This window comes from Colossoma macropomum, unplaced genomic scaffold (assembly GCF_904425465.1).
Source record: "Colossoma macropomum unplaced genomic scaffold, Colossoma_macropomum, whole genome shotgun sequence".
NCBI classification, from domain to species: Eukaryota; Metazoa; Chordata; class Actinopteri; order Characiformes; family Serrasalmidae; genus Colossoma; species Colossoma macropomum.
The window spans coordinates 38416000-38440078 of NW_023494790.1; the positions used below are offsets into that span (position 1 = coordinate 38416000).

The 24079-nt window shown below is 43.0% G+C and overlaps 1 protein-coding gene across 2 annotated transcripts in view; it reads left to right on the top strand.

The window, feature by feature from the left end:
* LOC118809779 (zinc transporter ZIP11-like) overlaps positions 1–24079 on the top strand; it is a 147798-nt gene that overhangs the window by 23155 nt on the left and 100564 nt on the right. For both annotated transcript variants that reach the window (XM_036573342.1, XM_036573343.1), the window contains exon 4: positions 3964–4122. In XM_036573342.1, coding sequence (XP_036429235.1) covers positions 3964–4122 — 159 coding nt within the window. The remainder of the gene's footprint in view (positions 1–3963; positions 4123–24079) is intronic.

Below are 24079 nucleotides of genomic sequence, written 5' to 3' on the forward strand. Positions count from 1 at the left end.
ACCAGAACAGGTAAGGTCAAGAACTATCGCTGTGGTATCCCAGGTGGTGGCTAAGGTGTTGCTAGGCCATTGCTTTGGATTCCCAGGTAGTTGCTAAGGAGTTACTAGGATATTTCTATGGAATTGCAGGTGGTTGCTGAGGTTTCTAGGCTATTGCTGTGGAATTGCAGGTGGTTGCTAAGGTGTTGCTCAACCATTGCTATGGAATGCAGGGTTGCTAAGGTGTTGCTAGGCCATTGCTATAGAATCATAGTTGGTTGCTCATGTGTTGCTAGGCCATTGCTATGGAATCGCAGGTGGTTGCTAAGGTGTTGCTCGGCCACTTATAAGGAATCCTAGGTGGTTGCTAAGGTGTTGCTATGGCATCCCAGGTGGTTGCTTAGATGTTGCTAAGCTAGTGCTATAGATGTGTCAATAATATTGTTTGGGAACTGATTTTAGTTTGTTTTGGTGTCTCATTTTACTTCTCATATACTTTTGTTCATTCAGTTGTCAGGGAATCCTGACCAATAGACATATTTTGTCGGTTTTTGATCTCATAAGCACAAAACTGTATTTAGATAATCTACCATTAGTAACGCAATAGTACAAGAAACAAGTGTTTTTTCTCATTTTATTGACAGCAGATCATCTGTAACCTAGACTTTGTTGGTGTCCTTATAAGCCACCCAGCCTTTTCTTGTTTACCCAGCCCAGCCCCCCACCAACACCACCCCCCAATTCTCTCTCTCTGTTAAAGAGTCCATCAGCGCTCATCAAAAAGCGTTTCCACCTCTCTCTGTCTTTCTTACCCTTGAATGTTTTCTGAAAAGCGTCTCCACATCAAAGACGTCCTCTGGTCTCCTGAGTGTGGTGTGGTTCATTGTGGAGAGGTGTCTGGATTTGAAAATGAATAGTGCTAATGTTGTGTTTACACTTTTCCTCGTTGAATTGAAACACCCACACCTTCAGAGAGAACATCAAAGTTTGATCAGCTTTAGACTGTTGATTAAAGATGGTCACCTACAAGAGGCGATTGTCTGTCCACTCCTCGTGTGTATGTATCAATCCTCTTTCCGGACATGGTGATTATCCACTCTGAAACATCGGTACTGGTTTATATGTCAGTAATCACCGATATCTGATTAAATCTCAGAATCACCTACACTCAAAAACAGAGTTCTTCAAGGGTTCTTCAGTAAAGGGAATGATTCTATATAGAACAATGAGTTCTATGTATAACCGTTTCATGCTTAAATGGTTCTTTACATGTTGAAATGGTAATTCAGATTGATGGAGAATGTGTTGTATACAGTTCTATATAGAACCTTTCTGAAAATGGGGTTCTATGGGGCACCAGAAAGGGTTTCTCTGTTGTTACAAGCATGACATGTAATAGTAGAAGAACACTTTTTTGCTGTGTCGTGCCACATTCAACCTAAAAGACCATTTCACCATGCAAAAAACCACTTAAACATCAAAGTCAAAGTTTATTTCTATAGTGCTTTTTGCAGCAGGTGTCGTCACAAAGCAGCTTTAAAAAAAAAAAAGAAAAATCCAGGTCTGAGCCCTCATGAGCGTCGCCAGTGGCAACAGTGGCAAGGAAAAACTCCCTAAGAGCAAGAGGAAGGAACCTTGAGAGGAACCGAGACTCAAAAGGGAACCCATCCTCCTCTGGACCACACCGGACAGCAAACAGCGTTAGAATAAAATATTAGAATACAAAACGGGAAAAACAGGCGGAGCAACGGTTAATTAGATTAGGTTTAGATTATGCAGCAGCAGCAGCATCATCGTCAGGTCATGAGGATGAGGATTACACAGTGTTGTACAGTGTGAAGCTCCATGGTGGTCAAACCAGTCCAGAAGGCTGGCGAGCAGTGGCACCAGATCAAGGCAGAAGAAGCAACAGCATCAGACGTCCAGGATGGGCAGCTGTTCAACTCGGCAAAGAGAGGAAACACACAGAGAGTCAGTTCTGTACAGAGAGACTGACCACAGATTACAGGGTTAACAGAGCAGCAGAGACTCCGGCAGGTCTAGATATTACAGCCTCACTAAGAGGGAGAAACCAGAAAGGTAACAGAGTCATGAGGCTCCCTGAGATGTCGGCGCCCCTCCACTCCACCGCCTGCAAACCTGAGTGAGTGCGTGAGGCAGCGGGACGACGGCACCAACACTCCCAGTTTACCATAATACTCCATGACCATGAACCCCAGATCTGCACCTTTTATCTAACAGGGAAAACTAATTACCAAAGGCTCCACTTAACAAGTGGGTTTTTAGCCTAGACTTAAAGACTGAGGCTGTGTCTGAGTCCTGAACACTGACTGGAAGATTATTCCAAAGCTGGGGTCTTTGTATGAGAAGCTCCGCCCCCTGATGTGACTTTATTAACTCTAGGTACTAATAGTGAGCAGCACCTTGTGATCTAAGTAGGCGTGGTGGTGAGAGAGAAGTTCACTCAGGTACTGAGGGGCGAGTCCGTTTAGAGCTTTATAAATCAGTAATAGAATTTTATAATCAATGTGAAATTTAACTGGTAACCAGTGTAAGGTTGATAAAACTGGGCTGATATGGTCGAACTTTCTGGTTCTAGTAGGAACTCTGGCTGCAGCGTTCTGGACCAACTGAAGCTTGTTAAGGCGTTTGCTGGGACATCCAGCCAGCAGGGCATTACAGTGATCTAGCCTTGAAGTAATAAATGCATGAACTAACTTTTCTGCTTCCTGTAGAGAGAATGCATTTCTCAATTTAGCAATATTGCGGAGATGCAGGAAGGCTGTTCTAGTAATATTAGTTATGTGTGCGTCGAAGGACAGATCAGGGTCTATAATGACACCAAGGTTTTTTACATATGAGCTTGATGCAACTGAGAAATTGTTAAGTTTAAGTGTTAAATCAGACAGTTTGTTTCTAGCCGCTTTTGGACCAAGAAGCAGAACCTCTGTTTTATCTGAGTTTAGAAGGAGAAAGTTACTCCACATCCAGTCTTTTACATCTTTTATACAGTCTTCAATCTTGCTAAGTTTAATTTTATCATCTGGTTTTCTTGATATATAACTGAGTGTCATCGGCATAGCAGTGGAAATTGATGCCGTGTCTACTGATAATGGTGCCCAGTGGTAGCATATATATTGTGAATAATACAGGTCCTAAAACAGAGCCTTGTGGAACACCATACTTTACTTTTGTGAGAACAGATGATTCACCGTTTATATTAACAAACTGATAGCGGTCATTGAGGTCAGACCTGAACCAGGAAAGAGCTGTTCCTGTTACTCCTACAAGGTTTTCTAGTCTGTCTAGTAAGATAGTGTGGTCTATTGTGTCGAGGAGGACTAACAGAGACACTTTTTCTTGGTTAGAGAATAATAATAGATCACATTACTGCTAGTTTAAGAGTTTTTGGGATATAGTCAAGGCTAAGAGAGGAGTTTATTATTGACAGAATACGCTTGGTTATTTCTGGCAAAATTAACATGAAATTGTTCTATATAGAACTGGTTCCATATAGAACAGTACCTTTACTAAAGAACTCTTGAAGAATCATCTGTTTTTAGAGTTTAGATTTTCCCACTCTGCGCACCATGGTGAGTCTTACTGAGTGAGATTGTTGCTGAATTGAAAAACGTGCTAAGTTCACAGTATCGTATCTTTAAAAGCCGTTCTTGTCTTTGAAGTATGTAGATGTTCCTCTTTGTTTCTTGTGGGTGTTTTTGTTGTAGCACAGTTTTAAAAATCGCCTACACATCATGCACAAATGACAGCCTGTGGTTGGTTATTCTTCCTGTCCGTCAGACGGCCCCTTCCTGCTAAAGTAGGTGGTTCTTGGCCACATTAAGCAACAAAGCACACCAGACTCTCTGAAGAAAGACGTGCGAGGCTAAAGCGGCCCTCGCTTCGAGAGGCGGTGCATTATGTTGATTGAAATTTCGGTCTTCTCTCAGTACATTGTCTTAATTCTACTGTCTCCGTCCACAGGTGATGTTGGCAGCCTCATACTGGTCCCTGCTGGCCCCTGCGATCGAGATGGCGGAGGAATCTGGGAAATATGGGGCGTTCGCGTTCTTCCCCGTCGCTGTGGGTTTCGCACTGGGGGCAGCGTTTGTTTATTTTGCGGACCTGATGATGCCGTTTCTGGTGAGTTCTGGTGTATAATTTATTCCGGAGTTCATGTGGAATGTTGTGGAATGTTTCACTAACGGGTATGATTACCTGTGGGAACTGCAAAACATCTCATGTTGGCAGTGATTCATTCAGCACATTTACATTCTTATGTTCTTATTTAATCTGATAATGGATGAAACTAACATGAATTAGTTGGTGATGATATATCTTTGACATGAATCTGCACCTATACAGTAGTGCTGAACAGTCTGGAGTTCTCTGGTTATTTATTTATTTTTTTGTATTGTTTCTTAATGTTTGTTTAATAAGTGAGTATGTTTACATGAATTTATTAATCTAATAACTGCAGAAAATCAGACTGTGTCAGTAACTGGTTCAGCGTGTTTTACCTTAATAATCTGATAACTGCAGAAAATCAGACTGTGTCAGTAACTGGTTCAGCGTGTTTACACTTAATAATCTGATCAAACTGTTCAGTGGTTCATAACTCAGATCACTGTGTCAGTAACTGGTTCAGCGTGTTTACACTTAATAATCTGATAACTGCAGAAAATCAGACTGTGTCAGTAACTGGTTCTATGTGTATACACTTAATAATCTGATAACTGCAGAAAATCAGACTCTGTCAGTAACTGGTTCAGTGTGCTTACTCTTCATAATCTGATTATTATAATATTTAACTCCTTCATTTGGTCGAGTGTGTATTCAGTTAAACGCTGTGTTAACCCTGCTCGCTGTTTCCCGGGACAGCGCTCTGTTTCACACAGGCTCAGACTGAGAGAAAGAAATCAGAGTGAGAGTTTACAGCACTGAGAAACCCCATTACTGAGCTCAAATCAGCCTCTTTAATCAGATTCGTAGACCTTAATCTGATTTGAGCAATCAGAGTGCATTGTTTACACAACCACTTAATAATCAGAAAACTGCAGAAATCTAATTATGATCGGATTATTAAGTGCATTTAACCACATCGTTTGTTAGTAAGACCTTTAGAGAGTAATGTTTATTTATTTATTATTTGTGGTCAGTTGAAAGCGAATATGTGCAAATTGTTAATCATAAATATTTATATATTAGACAACAGTGAGTTCCGGCCACGCGAGCTGATTGGTTGAGAAGCGTTCTAACTGTGCTGTTATTTCACCATAACATCACAGGTTTTTCACAAACACTGTATCACTCCGCTGAGACGCCGTTGCTAAGCAACGACTTTGACAGCTGTAGGAGACGCTCAAGACATGTGAACGTTTTACTTCTTACTTTGCCACAAACAGAAAATGGACACTTTTAAGATCACATTTGACCGACAGCCGATTTGGTCAGACTCTGAAGATGAGACGACACTAAATTCCCAAACTGTCATCACCACTGAGCAGCTTTTCAGTCGGCAGCTGTGACAGAAGAACAGCTGAACAACCTGGAATCAGACTGAGCCATAAAACTGTCCCAATAAAAAACAAAAAAGCTGCTCAGTGGTGATGACAGTTTGGGAATTTAGTGTGTGGAGCTGGAGAACGAACTGCCGGCTGTGCAGCGAGTAGGCGGAGCTCGTTACTCTGACGTAGCAACGAGCTGCTCGTTAAGGAACTATAATTTGGTGAAGGAACTGCGAACATTAAAACACATTAAACGCCGCGTTCACGGCCCAGTTTATTAATTTATTACTTTATTTATTTAACTGTTGTATTAAAGCAGTAGAACACTCGAGGAGTGTGTTATCGCCAATAACATCACGGCTGTGATGATCTACGGCCACCAAATCACAGCCGTGATGTTATTTCGCGATACACACTCCCTCTGTGTTCTACTGCTTAAGAAATTAATTGTCAGCTAAAATTTAAGGATTGTTTTGGCTCTAGCAGTCATTCTAAAACCTAAGACTGTCACCGATTACAAAGAGTCCTAAAGTGATGTGGGAACTAATGGAGAACATTCAGAGGTTTGAAAACAACAGGAGAACAATTTCAGAGTGAACCTGAATCAGATTAGGTGACGCTTTGACTCAGATTTGGGGGGGGGTTGTTTAGGACTATGAGGGGAGAACAGGGAGGTGAAGATGAGGAGGAGTTTTTCAGAGATGGAGAAGTGAATTGAGGACATGCTGGAGGAGGTTCTGGATGGAGGACTTGTGGAGGAGGAAGACGAGGACGTGTGAGTTCCAACCACACAGCTGAAGCAGAGGATAGTGATGAGTCACTGATAGGCAGGCTCGCTCTCTCTCTCTCTCTCTCTCTCTCTCTCTCTCTCTCTCTCTCTCTCTCTCTCTCTCTCTCTCTCTCTCCCTCACTCTCTCTCTCTCTCTCTCTCTCTCTCTCTCTCTCTCTCTCTCTCTCTCTCCCTCTCTCTCCCTCGCTCTCCCTCTCTCTCTCTCCCTCTCTCTCTCTCCCTCTCTCTCTCATATATCATTCTCAGGGTTGCACACTGCTATGAAACCTGCCACATATACATATTAACTTAGCTCTGGCTCTTGTTCTTGCTGTCTGTCTCTCTCTATCTCTCTGTCTCTCTCCCTCTCCCTCTCTCTGTTTCATTCTCTTTCATATCTGCTCACGATCTTCTAGGAATGTAAGCCTTCTTGGTGACATTTGCATCACGTCTGCTATTGAAATTCTTATTACCATCTGACGTTCTCTTCACTCTCTGTCTCTTATTGAATGCGAGAGCCGACTTTTTTTTTAGGTCTGAATCCGATGAGGTTGAGATGCTGTCGCTGTATAGATACTATTAATAAGTCACAGATGCGTACCGGTGCATTGCTCATCTGCCCATTTCATAACAACTGCAGTCCAAAAGTTTGGAGTCAGTGTTTTCAGTAGTATAAAAGCAACTCATTTGCAAATAATTGCATAAAATGATTTTAATCTGCTCATCCTGATCAACTTCACACGTAAAACTGTCAGATGAGTCGAGAATGATGTTTGGAGCTGTAGAAGATTCTACAATGACTGAAAGCTGAAGAACATTAATAATGAAGTTCTAATAAAAGTGTTTCAGTTTCTCGTTGCAGCTGGAGTGATTATAAACACTAATCAGTCCATTCATCTCCAAATTATCGATGTTCATCTTAAATCTCTCTCTCTGCCGTTTCGTTAGCTACTAGCTAGGCAAGGCTGTTGTCTTCGTTGCTATGGTGACCAGCAGTCTGCGCTGATCTTCAGGGTTAAAGGGTGAATCAGCAGTTCTACATTAACTCCAGAGTTTAAGACCATTTACAGTTAAACTGTGTTGAACGATCAGCAGAGCTTTATTTTACTGTAAAGGAGGATTATTTTATTTTTACCTACAAATCTGATTCAGCTGTGGAGCCACAACAGGGCAGTAAAAGAGCTGCATGTGGCTCCGGAGCCGCATGTTGTCGCCCCCTGGTTTATAGCAATAAAAATGATATTACATCATCCACCCCTACTGGAACCCATGCTAGCTCCTCATAACTGGGAGTTGTTGTGAAGCTAAATTGAACTCAGTGTGAAATACAGCGTGTTGGTCAGTGGATGGTTCCCACTTTGGTGTTTGGACAGCTGCTGGGGTCCCTTTTACTGGCACCAAGGCAAACAGCAAGAACAAGAAAGGCCGAGCAACACCAGCCCAGCAGCCCCCAGCAGAGCAATTACTGCGGCCATTCTTTAACAAAGCACACATTCGCGCTCCCCCCTCGCCCTTTTGTAAGCGCCGCGTCTCCGGGATAAGAGAACCGGACCGTCCTTCAGGAGTTTGAGTAATGCAGCCCCAAGCTGTCGCAGGATTGAGCATCAGGCAAACATATCCTGAGTGGGCTTTGTTATAAAGATAGATCTCGCTCCCCAGCCGGCTGTAAATGGATTACTAATCAGAGCAGCATAAAGGCTGGCTGGCGTTGTGAAGCGGGCTCGTTATGGGGCAGAGATGGCATCTGTCTCACTGGCCTGTAACGTTCATGGCCTAAATTACAGTAGAACTGTGTGGAAAAGCTGCGCAGGAATCCACCCCCTGTGTACCGTCTCTTGGGGTCTTGTTTAACCAGTGTGAAAGATGGAGCCCAGATCTTGTTTTTGTGTTTTGTTTTCTGTGGCACTTTGATGGAACCGTGTGTGAATCAGGCCTAGCTAACTTGCTGAAAGTAAATATGAGGTCATCCGATTGATTTATCACAGTGTAGATGTCTTCTGTTGGCATCAGTAGAACGCTAGGCTTACTGCTTGACATGTTCTGTTGGTTTAAGCGCTGAGAACGTGTAATGATCTGAGCTCCGGTGCTCTTTTAAATGTTTCCTCAGTAGGGGAATCTGATACAGCTGTCTGTGAAATATTTTAATAACCAATAAACAAGTTTAATAATGTACTTCAGCAATAGAAGAAGAGAGGGAGTGTGTTATAACATGAAATAACTTGACGGCTGTGATTTGGTCTCCGTAGATCATCACAGCCGTGATGTTATTGGCGATAACACACTCCCTCTGTGTTCTACTGCTTTAATACAACAGTTAAATAAATACAGTAATAAATTAATAAACTGGGCCGTGAACGCGGCGTTTAATATGTTTTAATGATCGCAGTTCCTTCACCAAATTATAGTTCCTTAACGAGCAGCTTGTTGCTACGTCAGAGTAACGAGCTCCGCCCACTCGCTGCACAGCCGGCAGTTCGTTCTCCAGCTCCACACAGACCAACTGACAGTTTGGGAATTTAGTGTCGTCTCATCTTCAGAGTCTGACCAAATCGGCTGTCGGTCAGATGTGATCCTAAAAGTAACTGTTGTATAATGTGCAAGTAATCTACTCGTGTCTGCTACCAGTGAGGACGTTTGTTTCGAGCTCCTGTCATTCAGTCGGATGTGGCACAACTGCACGTTATAACTTTCCCCCCGTAGGTGGGGTCAGCTGTGACAGACGGGGGAGATGTAACAGTTGATAAGAACACAGTTAATTCCATACTGTTCTATGTTGTTTGAACCAGATGAGCTTACCTACCTAAATACATACAGATATAAAAATATGTTTAATGAAATGAAGCTTTGACCACAAAGTACAACAATCTGCATGATAAAGCTGATATATGTCGCTGCTGTCCTTTACAGGAGAAGGAAAAGAATACTTTACTTTTAATGTAAGTCAGTGTAATCAGACTCTTGTCCAAGTCATTTTGGGTCGTCTTTTTGGTCCTTTCATCATAAAATTTATAGACAATGTAAAGAACAGCAGGTATTTTCAAATTATGTCAAAATCTGACAAAAATGGCGATGCAAGGTAAAAATTTAAGTTAAAACTTCCAAAAAATGAACAGTTTTGTAAATGTGGGACTATTATATGTAGTTGTGATTGTTTACTTTGGGGGTCGGAGCTGTATCAGTCTGTTAAACTAACCCCCCGTGTGGAGGCGCTGCCTGTCTGTCTCTCACTGTGAGCTGTTTATCTGCTTGTAAACGCTGCTGTATTACACTCACCAAGAGGAGATTAAAATCATATAGGAGTGAATTCCGTACAGCTCACTGATCACAAACACTCAGGATGGAAAAGCTTTCAGTCATGCTTTCTTTTACAGTCATTTAAGTTCTAGGAAATAACCGGGTAACTAAAAGCTCCAAAGAACTCGGTGATAATTTGGGGGAACGTGATGGTCAGTTCCAAGACAGGTTAGTTTTTATACACTTTAATATCCAACAGGTTCTGTGTATTGTCTGAGTAATTGTGTGGAACAATCTCGAATGTACTGAGTGTTCATTTTGAGTAAAATGAAAGTAGCTTACGCTCACTGACTGTTTATTGCTATTTATGTGGAAATGAGGATGGTGTACTTACATTCATGAAGGAAAGTAAATCAGATCAATCAAATGACTCCAAAATGAATAGACAGGTAATAGACAGGTATGTACTGAATAAGACTGTTTATACTGAATGGAACTCCCCGACTATGATTTATTTTACTACGTAGAGAACCCAGGAAATTTACTTCCACTGACTGGTAATTTTCTAACATTTTGCTTAATGATTTCAGGGCGCTGTGGAGATCCTTTCACAAGCTTACTTAATATCTAGAACTTGTTGAGTGTTTCAGTGTAATTTATTTAAAAGGGAACTTTAATTGCTCTCCCGGTTTTTCTCTTTCCTTTAGTGTGTTGTAGCTTTTTGTGCATGTAAATGTTCTGCAGAGTCCCAAAGCTCAGCGTTCCCTCCAGAGGGAGAAACTCTCTCCCACTGAACCCACTTTTCTCAGCTGCCTGAAACGCCTCGTTGGAATTCCAGCCCTTTTCTTTGTTACAGGATGACATCATCTCGTAACACAGTCCTTACTGCCCGCCTACCAGCGAGCTCTGCCCCCTCACGCAGCGAGCTACAAAAACGTCCTGCTCCGGTCCAGCTCGTGAAGGGGGATCGGCTCTACCAGCTTGCTCTACCGAACTTCCAGGAACGACTCTGGAGCTTGTAGCAGGATGCCAGGTTAACCAGTCGGAACAGAACGGGCAAGCTGACCAATCAGAGCACACTGGGCTCTGTGGGAGGCGGGGCTTAAAGACACAGGAGCTCTAACAGAGCGTTTCAGACAGAGGGTGAATAGAGCTGAACAATAGACGTAAATCTGTTCTAGTAGAGCCCAAAAATAAAATTATGAACACTGAAAACGAGGATAAAAGATCCCCTTTAAGCTTTTAAACGTATCGCAGAGCTTTGGAGTTTGTGTCTCACACTTACACAGTTATTATCAAAGTTTTATGTCCTTTTTGGTGCAAAGAGAGTCTTCAGGGTGAATCTGGAGAAATATCTGTCTGATTGCTCTGAAAAGTCACAGACGTTGCTATGGGAACACAAGAAGATGACCGAAAGTGCGTTCTACTGGAACCTGTTTAACTACTTAAAATATCCATTTTACCCCACATTAGTTTGTGCCCCATTCTCTCCTGCTCCTGATTTTCTCTTATCGACTACTCTTAAAAAGATGGTTCTTCAAGGGTTCTTTAGTAAAGACAGTAGTTCTTTAGAACCATTAACACTCAGAAGCATTTGCTGTTTAAATTGATGGAAAATGTGCTGTAGATGGTTCTGTATAGCACCAAAAAGTTCTGCTATTGTAACAAGCTTGACGTTGTAATAATAGCAGAACCAGAGTAGCACAAAGCCTTCCAGATGTTCTGTGTGTTCTCTGCTCCTCACCACAAAATCACAATTGAAGTAGAACTTTCACTGCACAATCTGGGTAACTTTACAGTCTTAAATCATGGCTCTTCAAGGGCTCTTTAGTAAAGACTGTCATTCTATATAGAACCAAGAACACTCAAAGAACCGTTCACATGCTTAATTGGTTCTTTGCATGGTGAAATGGTTCTTCAGATTGATGGAAAATGTGTTGTGTATAGGTTTATATATCACCAGGGTTTTGCTCCATCGCTCTGAAGAGCTGTTTAACCACGTAAAGACCCGTTGTCTTCACTAAAGAACCCTTGAAGAACTGTCTTTTTGAGGGTGCGCAGTGCTGAAGCAGCTGTCCATTTGAAGCTGAGCTCATCCGTGTGGTTGTCCACCACGTTGGCCCGCTGTCGTCATCTCTCCTCAGCGTCTGAGGGGCTGTTTTCTCCCTCCTTGCTCTCATAATGTAAACCGCTGTGTTATTTTTCTGCCTCATTTGCTGCTGATGTGCTGGTCTTATTGCCTCCTGGGTCGGTGTTTTATCAGCTCTTAAAGAAAGGAGGCTTTATTGCCTGTACCTGTGTAATCCTCTCCCGCTGCAGCGCTCCGCACCGAGGGTTATGGATATTAGCTGTGTTGCTCTTAATTGGTCCGACTGACCGAGAATGAGAACGGTTCTGTGGTGATCGTTTTTATTATTTTCTGATGGGGGGGGAGTGATGAGAGAATCACTCTGCTTGGCTTTGGGTACATAAATATGCCAAGTGCATTGTTTTTGCAGAGCTGGTGATGCACAGTGTTGGTTGAGTCTTGGTCAGGAAGGTTTGTTGTTGCTCATCTTTTAGGATCTGATCTGTGTTGTTTCAGTGTCCAGCCTTAACCGTCAGCCCCTCTGCTTCCTTTGGCCAGGCAGCTTTTCCATGTTGTAAATATGCTGTTTAAATGTTGCACAGTGTCTCTTAACACATTGTAATTTCTGTCCGCTTTCGTGACTGGCACTGACGCAGTTTGGACACGCAGCTGTTTGTCATCGTTTACTGTTTGGCTAGATGTGTCACTCTGCCTTGGGAAGTGAAAAAATACATAATATTTTGATGTGATTGAACCATTTATGCTATTTTTAAGTAGGATCCAGTTAAAATCACCCCCATTTCTGTGATAATGTCCATAATTTTTTGAAGAACCCAGCAATATAATGTATCTTGTGTGATGTGATGCATGCAGCATGTTATGTAAATGATCTTGCGCTACACAGTCAACAGTATGAAACATCACCTCTATATATTCTTATTGAACAACTCAAAAAACTTTACTTCATTTAAATCTGGACATCAGTTCCACATACAGAGAATATATGACCTCAGCTCAGTTCTTACCGAAAGTAAATGAACTGAGGGAAAAATGCACTGATTTAATAGTATTTTATTCATGTGGAGCTGATTTCTGTGAGGATTTGATTGAGTCTTAGTGAGGTCAGGTACTGATGTTGGGCAGTAAAGCCTGGCTCGCAATCAGGTCACTAAGCAAGATTTATTTTTCTTCAAATGAACTTAAGATTAGTTCGGTGTAGCTCTGGATGTTCTGTCTCGTAATGGTGGATCACATGTTACCGAGCTGTTTCCTGATGGTAACATACGCTGCACACCTGACCTGCTCCACAGCTGCTTACACTCAGGTTTTCTCATCTTAAACAGTTCTTGGACCAAGCAGTACCAAGCTTCTGACCATACAGGGCCAATGTCTGACCAATCAGTGCTGAGCTTCTGACCAACCAGGGCCAAATGTCTGACCAATCAATGCTGAGCTTCTGACCAACCAGGGCCAAATGTCTGACCAATCAATGCTGAGCTTCTGACCAACCAGGGCCAAATGTCTGACCGATCAATGCTGAGCTTCTGACCAACCAGTGCCAAATGTCAGACTAATCAGTGCTGAGCTTCTGACCAGTCAGAGCCAAATGTCTGACCAACCAGTGCCAACCTTCTGACCAATCAGTGCCAAGCTTCTGACCAATCAAAGCTGACCTTCTGACTGATCAGGGCCGAGCTTCTGACCAATCAGGGCCAAATGTCTGACCAATCAGTGCTGAGCTTCTGACCAATCAGGGCCAAATGTCTGACCAATCAGTGCTGAGCTTCTGACCAATCAGTGCTGAGCTTTTTGTTAAACTCTCTTAAAACTCACCATCATGTTGCCCAAAATAAATATCTAGTACTTTAGAGCTTGCACCTCACACTTGCCTGGTTTATATCTAGAACTTAAGGAACAGTAAAAGAGGGTGTTGCCTTACCAGCGTCTGATCTGTTCAGCTTGGCCGGCCGTTCTGCGGCTCCTCGTCAGAAACAGTCTGTAAAACTTTCAGATTTAACCCGTCTGAACTTCAGAGCCTGGTGATGAATGACAACCTGAATATTAGGATACGATTCAGAGGCACGAACGCTCTCAGTCCCGGTTCTGCTCCTCTCCTGGGACAGCCGGCCTGTCCTCTAAATAAGCTACTTATCTGAGCGGTCTGACCTCTGTGAGCTGACCTGAGTGACGGCCTGTTTTATTTAGTGCTCTCTATTTTTACTCTGCTCTCACACTCAATTAGAGCCTTTTCATCTGCCTCCATCAAAGGCTGCCGTGTCGCCGTCACTCTTGGAGCCTGTGGAGCTGTAAGAAATGGCACCCTTGATTTGGGCCTTCGGTGACTTTTCCTGTCCCGAGGCTTTGACCCGGTGAGCGGTAATGTTGAACTCTGTGTTCTAAGACGTGTTTGTTTGAGCTCCAGCAGAAGTTAAGAAGAAAGTCGAGGTGCTCCCTGATCCGGTCTGAGCCCTTTAGTGTTGAGAATCGGCCAGGACTGACTGATAATTGCATTTTCTTAAATAATATAAGACACACAGTTTTAGTCAGATATACTAGACTAGTAACTAACATTACAGTATAATCAGATTTAGGACTGATATGTTTTCTTTTCCTTTTTTTGATATACATTTTCAAAATGACTGTTTTCTGTTGTTTTAATGTTGATTATGATCTAATCCGATTTGGCCACCTTTAATATTCTGTAGTGAAATAACTTTTGATGTGTGTCCACTGAGCTGATACCTTTAGTGTTTTGTGTTCTATTTATGTGAATTAAGCATTTTATAGTGTGGTGAATACGCTGATTTCATAAAGTGCTGCAGTAGCTGCTCCTTTCTGACAGTTTTGAATGCTCTGTTTATTCTAAAGCCGAATGTGTCTGTGATAGTTTTGTTTTTAACCACTTGCGAATGAAGAACGTGGCAGGAGTGTATTTAGTGGTTCTGGTTTGTTTAGAGAACATGTGTCTCGAGCACAGTGGAACAGTGGAAGCTCTGGAGCTGCAGATCACAGGTTTCATTTTCCACTGTAAACAGTTCCGCACTGCAGATACTGAGATCTCAGTTACCTTCTGAAAACACTGTTCACTGCAGCAAGTTGTGGATAATGTCTGCTTAAGCCAGACAGACACTGTGTGGTTTTAGAGATCTTGTTCTTTGGTGACCACCACTGTACGTTTGAATCGGCCCTCGTGTTCAGCCAAAGCCTGCGACATGGTGCTCACACTGCCTGTGAAACGCAGCCCCTACAGAGGCTCTGTCTACAATAAAGCTGTTTCATTCTAAACAACATTGTCTGTATGTCAAACGGCTCCCTGCTCCCTACATAGTGCACCACATATTAAAATAGCTGCTCCTGCACCCATACAGCGCCTCACATGTCTAATGAACAGCCTTCTGAGATTCAGCCGTGTGTGCACAGTTCCATACTGGACTAACAGGGCCACTGTTTTGGTGTAGAGGCAGACTCAGCCATTGACAAACTGCTACAACAGCTTTGCTAACTTGTGCCCCACTGTGCACTGAAGCTGAAGAACAGGTGGTCTACAGACAGGCAGCTCTACAAAGACAAAACATCACCGTATTTATTTATACCTCGCAATTCAACTCAGTCAGACGGATCAAAGTCGTCACATACGGACGCTGGTGCTGCAGATGTGGACCTTGTTGCCTCCGTGTCGGAGCGGTGGCTGTGCCTGTGTGTGGTTTTGGGTGCGACTTTGAGAGATGGGTTCGTGAGGCTGTTCACACTGTGAGACAAGGAACCAAAATTTCCGACATGTCAGAAATCCAACCGATGGTCTGACTGCTCAATCAGTGCTCACTGGGGCGGTTAATCGGGCATTGTTTCCCCTTTCACACTTCACGGCAAACGATGGCCGATGAAGCTGAAATTCGGCCCGATCATGAAATTCAGTCGGCTCCGACCAAATCGGGCTTAAAACCGGGCTGAAGTCGTACAGTGTACGCCTGGCTTTACGTCTTACGTACTTCTGTGACAGAATAAACAAGAAACGTAGGATTAGTGCTTAAAATCGCAATTCCTGAGACTTTAAAACATTATCCTGAAATTTTAGATCCCTGTTTACATAACTTGCTTCAGATTTGCAGGACAGTACACGTTCCTTTTGTGAACAGTTGTTTATTTTTTTGTTTATTACGAGAAAGATGACAGTCATAGATGCAGTACTATGGTGTCTTTTCTGTCAGAGTGGAAATGTCAGTATCGCACTGCTTCACACTCTTAAACAAGATGGTTCTGCAGGGGTTCTGTGTAGAACCATGAACACTCAAAGAACCATTTGCATGGTGAAATGGTTCTTCAGATTGATGGAGAATGTCTTGTATGTGGTTCTATATAGCACTTAAAAGTGTTCTGCTGTTGTTATGATGTTGAACCCTTCTTGTGGCTAAACGACACATTCTCCATCAATAAAAAGAACCGTTTCACCATGTAAAGAACTGCTCTGTATAGAACCGTTTTCTTTACTGTAGAACCCTTGAAGAACCAACTTTTTAAGAGCGTAGAATGTGGAAAGTGCTGGACACTGATGCATAAAAATAGTGCATGAATGTCTCTAGTACTTCTTGTGAGCATTACGGTTGGGATAAAAGGCTAAACACAGGAAGACCTTTCAGGATGCCTAAATACAGTCAGTGTAAGAATTCCCAGTGCGTTACCTGGTGGTTTGGAGTTTTAGTTGCAATGATGATGATTTTCCAGGTCTGACTGGGGAATATTGTAGTATGTCAGGATTAATGTCTTTTGTCCATATACTCAAAAAAATGAACCAACCGTGTTGTTTAACTTAAAACCTGAAAATATGTCGACATTAAATAAATGAATCTTTGGTCTGTTTGTTTTGTCTGTACGTTTGTGGTGAGCGAAAAGTGGACACAAATGTGTGAAAGTCCATTATAACGAATGAAAACGTTGACGAAGAAAATTTAATTCCGATAAAAGTTTTGATTTTGTTCCGTCAATAACTGAACCTCATGTTGATGTAAAAGTCTGCGGACTCAATTTGATTGGATAGAAATGTGTGGCAAAGTTGAATTAAGTTCAAAGACAGTTTACTTTTTTATAGTGTACCTGGTGGACTGTGGTGGAAGGGAGTGGACGTTTAAGGCAGTTCTGGACAGCTGATCATGAGGAAGATTGAATTTGCGCAGAGGAAGAATAGAAAGATGAAATAAAGAGACTAATAAAAAGACTCCATAAGCACTGAGTGCAGACCTGTTACATAAATATATATGAAAAATGAGCTGCCAGTCAAACTGTACTGGTCTTTATACACACTTCAGTAAATGTGCTGGTTTAGCTGGCTTGGATCATATTCAGCATCATTCCTGGGTTTACATCTCATTAAATTAGCCCACTGTAATTCTGTCTGGAGCCTGTCCCGCACCGCTAGGCCTCTCTGACCAGGGAGACCGGATGTCCTGACTGCAGCACGTTAGAAACGTTACAGTCCAGAATCCACCACGTTCACATGGCATTCCTGCTGGCATAAACGCTGGTACTGGTACTGATGGCGATTTCTTATTTTAGCTGTGAAACGATACTGATGGAAGCTGACGTTAAATGATGCCTCTTCTTTGAAGCTGACCTCTCCACTGCCTCCTGATCATGACCCCCTTCACTGAGGTGGTCTGTTGAAGCTTTTGGAGATCTCTGTCTCTGTAATGCTGACCCAACCAGCTGATGATGCTCTGAACTTTGACAGGTTTCTGAGACTCTCCTTAGTTCAGCTTGTCAGAGCTGGTTCACTAAGACCTCCTAGAAAAACTAGAAGCCTTTGAAGTTCAAAACTAGAATTTTGCCCTTTAAAATTTTATGGCTGTTGCTGACGTTACGGTCAAAGTCCAAGTTCAAGATATGGTCAGCACGTCAGTCTTTTACTACCCAATTTCCACTGACCTTTTTTACACCTCTATATTGACATCAGAGGTCGCCCTGCATTTATTCAGTGCCCACCCAAAACAGCCTTCAGGTGTAAGTTATTTCTCTTTCTGCATCGGAGAAAAAAATGAAACATCATGACGTTTAGGCTTTGGTGTGGCACTGTTAGGGTGGGATTATTTCTGCATGAGGAGGTGGGGTCATTTTACCACAGGACGTCTGTAATGTTTATGACCAATTAATGTAATATGATATAATTAATTTACTCTGACCAGCTACCTACACTGTAAAAAGTGGCTCATCAGATCTGCTTAAAGAACAAGTAAATTAGCTCAAACACTTTGAATGAACAATTATTTTAATCAAAGTAATGTTTTATGTTGAATAAAACTAGTTCAGTTACTTTTTACTACATGAAGTATTTTTTAAGCAGATCTGATGAGCCACTTTTTACAGCGTACCTGTTCTATAGCTGGGATTAATATAACCTGAGATTATGTCTACAGTATGTTTTACAGCTGGGATTAATATAACCTGAGATTATGTCTACAGTATGTTCTATAGCCCAGGATCAGAAAGTGTGTTCACTCTGTGGAAATCCCATTACGTTCGTGTTCAGTTTAGTCCACTCTTACAGTATTAACACAGTTCCCTGCCTTTTAAAATGGAAACGTCTTTTTTAGGGTCAAATCTGGGCAAATAAGACAAGTGCGATTAAATATGATTAATTATCTTAATTGTTTGAAAAGCCCTGATTTGTATTGATCTGAAGCAGATCTAATAGTAGCATGTCTCATCCAGCTCTGAATACCTGGTACAGGTGTGCTGGAGCAGTGTGGACAGTCCGGCGCTCCCTGTGAGCTGGACTGGTGAGCACTGGTTTATGGTACGGTAGCTCTGCATTAGCTAATACTGCGCTGTCGCTTTACCGATACTCGCTGATTCACGCAGAGTTTGAATTAAAGATTTTCCCTCACAGCTGTGGCTCAGAGCAGCGCCGGTTTTCAGGAAATGCACTGATCTATATTTCATGACAGAACGCCGGAACACAGAACCGTCTGTCTTTGTGGTGCAGAGTGTGGTGGAAATGGCTCAGACTGCGGCCCACCCTCCAACAGTAACGAGGGGCTTTGATGGACATTGTCTGTTTCCTTTTTTTACGTGCTGTCATTCTGGTTTGGGGTGTTCAGAGCTTAAATATTGGCTTTTTCAGTATTTGTAGTCGTAGAAATCAAAACGGATCTGTTTACCTTGTCAGTTTGAGTCCTCGGCTGTTTTAAGCACAATCCATCCTGTCATATCACTCAAAATGACGGAGTTCTTGTGTCTCCATAATCTTTCGTTAAAGTGCAGTAACTTCTCCTCTGCCTCTGAATGCCTCTGATGTTTGGTTGTGTCACCGTGTACCTGAGGGAGGAACACTTATATTGATCAGTGGTAACATAGTGTGTTTCACATCACCTCCACCTATCGACCGAAAACACTGGTCATCAGTGGCTACAAGTAATAAATACTTCTAACAAACTCCTGGTACAGAACTTTCACACTGCCCCCGACTGTCCAGCACTGCCCCCAGGATCTCCAGGGCTGCATGATACTGATCATCAACTCAGGGTGCAGTAATAAGCAGCTCAGTACTATTTATGAGGCTCATGCTTGAGAACTTAATTTGTGTGGGAGCACAACGTTTCATACAGGACCATTTAATATGGAGTTACTGAGTGTGTTTACATTACATTACATAGATTTTGTCAGTAATCCAATCAACACGTTTACATGCTCTTCAGTAATCAGATAATGGGAAACTCTGGGTCTGCATGAGTTGGGCAGTAATCAGATTTCTGCTTTGCAACCAGCCAGTAGACTCACAGAAGAAGACGAGACGTAAACATATCGTAAAACTCAAACTTCATGCTGCTGCTTTTTTTTAAACATTGCGCCTCTTTACCTGAAATATGAATGTACATTATTTAGAAGATGAAGAACATTTAAATCCTTTATTTCATGTTTGGTCTCAGCGTCGCTCCAAAGGTGTTTTTTTTGCGTCTCGTGACATCCGCCGTCTGATCTCACACATACGCAGACTGAGAAATCTGAAAGAAATCAGAGTAAGAGTTTACATGCACTGAGAAATCTGATTACTGAGCTCAAATCCAGTCTCTTTATCGGATTTCTTAATCAGATTTCTAGTTTAGAGTATGGTGTTTACATGACCACTTGAATAAGTGGATAACTGCAGAAGTCTGATTATGATCGGATTGTTGAGTGCATGTATACGCACTCAATGTCTAATTTAATATTTCCACTTGACTCGAGGCAGTGAGGCTGACTATGAGATGGCTTTGTCCATTCAGGTTTTCCAGTGTACATCTCAGGCTCTGATTAAAGAAATGACCCAAACTATAACTACACCCCTTCCCCCGGCCCCCCAGGCCCCCCCCTCCCCCCTGCTGATGAGGAGTTTTACTGAGATTTTCAGTAACAGAGAGGTGGAGTGTCCATCATTGTCGCTGGGCTAAACCTGCGCTATAAGAAGTGTCTGATTATTTGTCTTTGCTATCTGAACAAAGAGACATAGTGAGACATCTAAGCCATGCGGTCGAGGTCTGGAGGAAAGTTTTGGGGAAAACAGCATGGAAAATGAAGTTCTGTACAGAGCTGTCTCCAGGCAGGGCCAGTGCTAATTGGTCAGACTGTTGGTGGTATTGATAGTGACTGCTGGTCGTCTGAGCGCAGGACAGCGCTCGGCCCTGCTGTGGCTGGTATGGGTGGAACTGCTAATGGCTTTTCAGTCTGCATTAGAGCTGCTGGTGTCCCGGGATCACAGGCTGCCTCATCCCATATAGCAGGCTTGAAATTCTAGACGCTGTCATTACTGTTATAATAAAGTAATTAATGAAAATCATGTGACCATGACTTAGTAGAGTTTGGGAACGAGATAATTAATAGTCATTAATAGTCAAAGTCATAGCCACAGCCTAGTGTAGTGTAGGGACAAGATAGTTAAGTCTCGGCCATGAGTTAGTCAGGCCTGGGAATGAGATAAATAAAACATGATAATTAAGTTCTGGTCTCAACTTAGTAAAGTGTAGAAACAAGATAATTAAGTCATGATAATTAAGTCATAGCCATGGATTAGTAAGGTATATGAACAAGATAATTAAGTCATCATAATTAAGTTATACTCCTGAATTAGTAATGCCTGGGAACAAGATAATTAAGGCATGATAATTAAGTAGTGGCCATGACTTAGTAAGATGTGGGAATGAGATAATGAAAGGTGTACACACACTATGCCCGGTTGTCTTGTACTGTGCCCAAGCACGAACGTCACATGCAGCGCTGTGTTTTTCGGCTAATCGTGCTGCAGGAATAGGAAGACTTTTACAGAGGCAGCTGACTCTGAGGGAGGAGTTCACAGCTTTACTCGCCGACTACCATTTACATCCTTCTGTAAGGTGAGAAGCAGAACCTTTATTGACCCAAATACTCCCCAGTGAAGTGAGAAGTGGGAGAGTCGCATCACTGATGGCATGTTTTGAGTTCCCATCTCTTCACGTGGGCCTGGGCACGATATGGAGTGACCACACTAGTCAAACGAGCTGGCTTTTGTGGTCAAACATGCTTGGGCACAGTATGGATCGCCCATGGCCATTGCTTAGTAAGGTTTGGGAACATGATAATTAAGTTATTATAATTAACTAGTGGCCACAGCACTTGGGGACAAGATAATTAAGTCATAGCCGAGACTTAGTAGGGTTATTTTAATTAAGACGGAATGTCGTCAGCAGGGCTGCGTAGAAAAGCATTCACAGTGTTTTTCCTTAAAGCAGCTGCCTGAACGTATTTCTGTGTCTCATCTCTCAGACAGGAGCCTAAACCTCAGGGTCCCTTTCATAGGGTCCCGGTGAAAATGGCCAGACTCGCCGCTGTTGCCGTAACTTAAGATGTTTAGCGGAATAGCTTTGATCCCAAACGAATCAAAATAACGTTTGCGTCAGTCCTCCTTTTTTCCGTCCTGGAGAGGAGCAGCTGATTAGAGGAGCACACAGGGTCCGGCGAGTGATTCATAATTCATAGTGAAGCTTGGCTGCGGGGCTCATTTATTCATGCTATGTATATGGAGCTCATTCCGAACGCTGCATATGGCATCAGAGAGGGAGGCTGGTGGAGGGAAAGGCCAACCACTGTGTTTTTTCCTCTGAATAGTCATCTCCTGCTGAAATGTCAGCGCGTAGCTTAAGCCTGACAGACGTGAGCGCGCACACGCACACCTGCCTGTCAGAGGGGAACAGGGGGGTTCAGCCTGGACCACCGGCGTGCAGATGGAGGAGAAAGAGGCAACACGTGAAAAAGAGATGAGTCTCGTTGGACTCCAGAGCCACAGGGAGTGAAACGGTCAATGAAGAGTTGAATGTTGCAAAGGCCGATAATTATTTTGAGTGCTTGATTACAGCCTTCGTCGTTAGCCATTTAATTGGACATTCGTAATAACTTAAAAGTGGTAGTTCTGCAAAAAGTCACAAATTAAATACAAGCGTGCAATTTTCCCAAATTACCCTCCCCTAGAACATAGTCAATTCGTCACCAGCCAGGCGTATTTTTAGATGTGAAGCACCTCATGGATGTGACTGACTCACTCACATTTAGCAGACTGTGGGTTCTCCACAAGGGGGCAGCATTAGCACTCAAAGTTATTAAGTCATGGCCACGTCTTAGCAAGGCATGGGAATGAGATAACGAACTCATAATTAAGCATTATTTTTATTTAGTGCATTTTTACTTGTGCATTTAATCTGAATGTGTTCCACATTTTTGGCCAGTTGCGCTCACATCTCACCGCTAGCATCGATAAAAATAACCCAGCGTCATCAGAACAGCAGCTGCTCGGTGTTACTCGCCCTCCTGAAGACTGTCCTTCAGTCCGGGAGCGTCTCCATGTCCTCCTGCTCTCTGAGCTGGAACAGATTGGGGGTATCAGTGCTAGCATAACTGCTTCATATCGATCTGTTCACCTCTGGGCTGCTAATTGGAAGGGCGTATGAGACTGGAGGGTGGGCTGGGCTGATGTATGGTCATGAGGGGTCATCAGAAGTGACCTGTAAATACAGCTAATGATGCTCCTCATTCCGGCAGCTCAGTGCGGGTTACAGGGTTGAACCTGGCTGATTAGAGGGAACGTATTGATGGTATAGATCAAGCTGCTCTGCCGTGTGGCTGAGCTGAAGTCAGACTGACTGAAACTCTTCGTTAAGTCCTCGTCGGTGACGTCGGTGCCTAATGCTGATTTCTAGCGCTGTTGACTGGAGAAAGGCTGCAGGAGGTGCTGTAGGCTTAGCCTGAGGGTCCTGCCACTGCATTTATTATGGAGGGCCGTGTCAAGTTTGACGTTGGTTGTAGTTCTGACACGAGGGTTTTTGTGAGAACCGTTACGCGTCCCGTTTGATTTCAGTGTGTTCTGCGAGGAGCCGAGTGTTCTCTTTATGCCACTCTGTTGAAAGATGACGAACATTTCCTGGTGTTAGTCTGCTAGAACTTCTCTCATGTGGTCCTAAATCACGCTAGTAGATATGACAGATAACGTGACAGGTGAGGTTTGGGAGATCCAGCGGTTCTAGTGGGTTATTACTGTTCTAAGTGTTTTGAGGATCTGGCCACTTGAGCATAGCTGGGATCTTATTACAAAACAAACGTGGGTGTGGCTGGATGCTCTGTAGTATTGTACAGTCCCTTAAGTGCTAGATGTTAACTAGGTAAGTGTGACCTACAAACTCCAAAGTACTAGATAATTATTCTGTGTAACATGATGATAAGAACCAAGACTGTAACTAAATTATACTGAAGTGAACCCCAGGATATCCCAGGTGGTTGCTAGCATGTTGCTAGGTAGTTGAAATCATATCCCAAGTGGTTGCTAGGGTGTTGCTAGGTAGTTGATGTCATATCCCAAGTGGTTGCTAGCTTGTTGCTAAGTGGTTGCAGGGGTGTGGCTAGGCAGTTGCTGTGGTATTCTTGCTGGTTGCTAAGCAGTTGCTAAACTGTTCAAGGTGGTTGCTATGGTGTTGCTAAGTGATTGCTAGGGGGTTTGATAGGTGGTTACTATTCTAAGTGCTGACCACCGCGTTGGTAAGTGCTCGCTATGGTATCCCAAGTGGTTGGGAGAGAGAGAGTGGCTGTGATATTCCAGGGGGGTGCTAAGGTTTTACTGCGTTTTGTATGATAATCCAAGTGGTTGCCAAGGTGACGTAAGCTGTTTGGCCGTGAAGTTCCGGCATTCGTTCTTAAGGGAAAAAAATGAGACTTTGAACAGTCGCTTCACAGAAACGGGAATCCAGTCCAAATGCTGTGTATGAGCCCGAACACTCCGGGTGGGTTCAGTGTCTCTGTCGCTTATATCAGTAATAATAAGACACAGAGGACGAAGAGGAAGAGAGGAAGAATGGATGTGGAGGTAAACAGGCAAATAGTGAGTTTTACTGATGAATGATGGAATTTTCTCCTTTCCAGTTTATTGTGGGCGACTCAGGAGCGCTAACGCTATCAGCACTGAGTCATGGTGAGAAGGTTCTCCCGCAAGCAGAGAAACCCGCAGGCTGAGATCTAGCACCACTGCCACTGCCT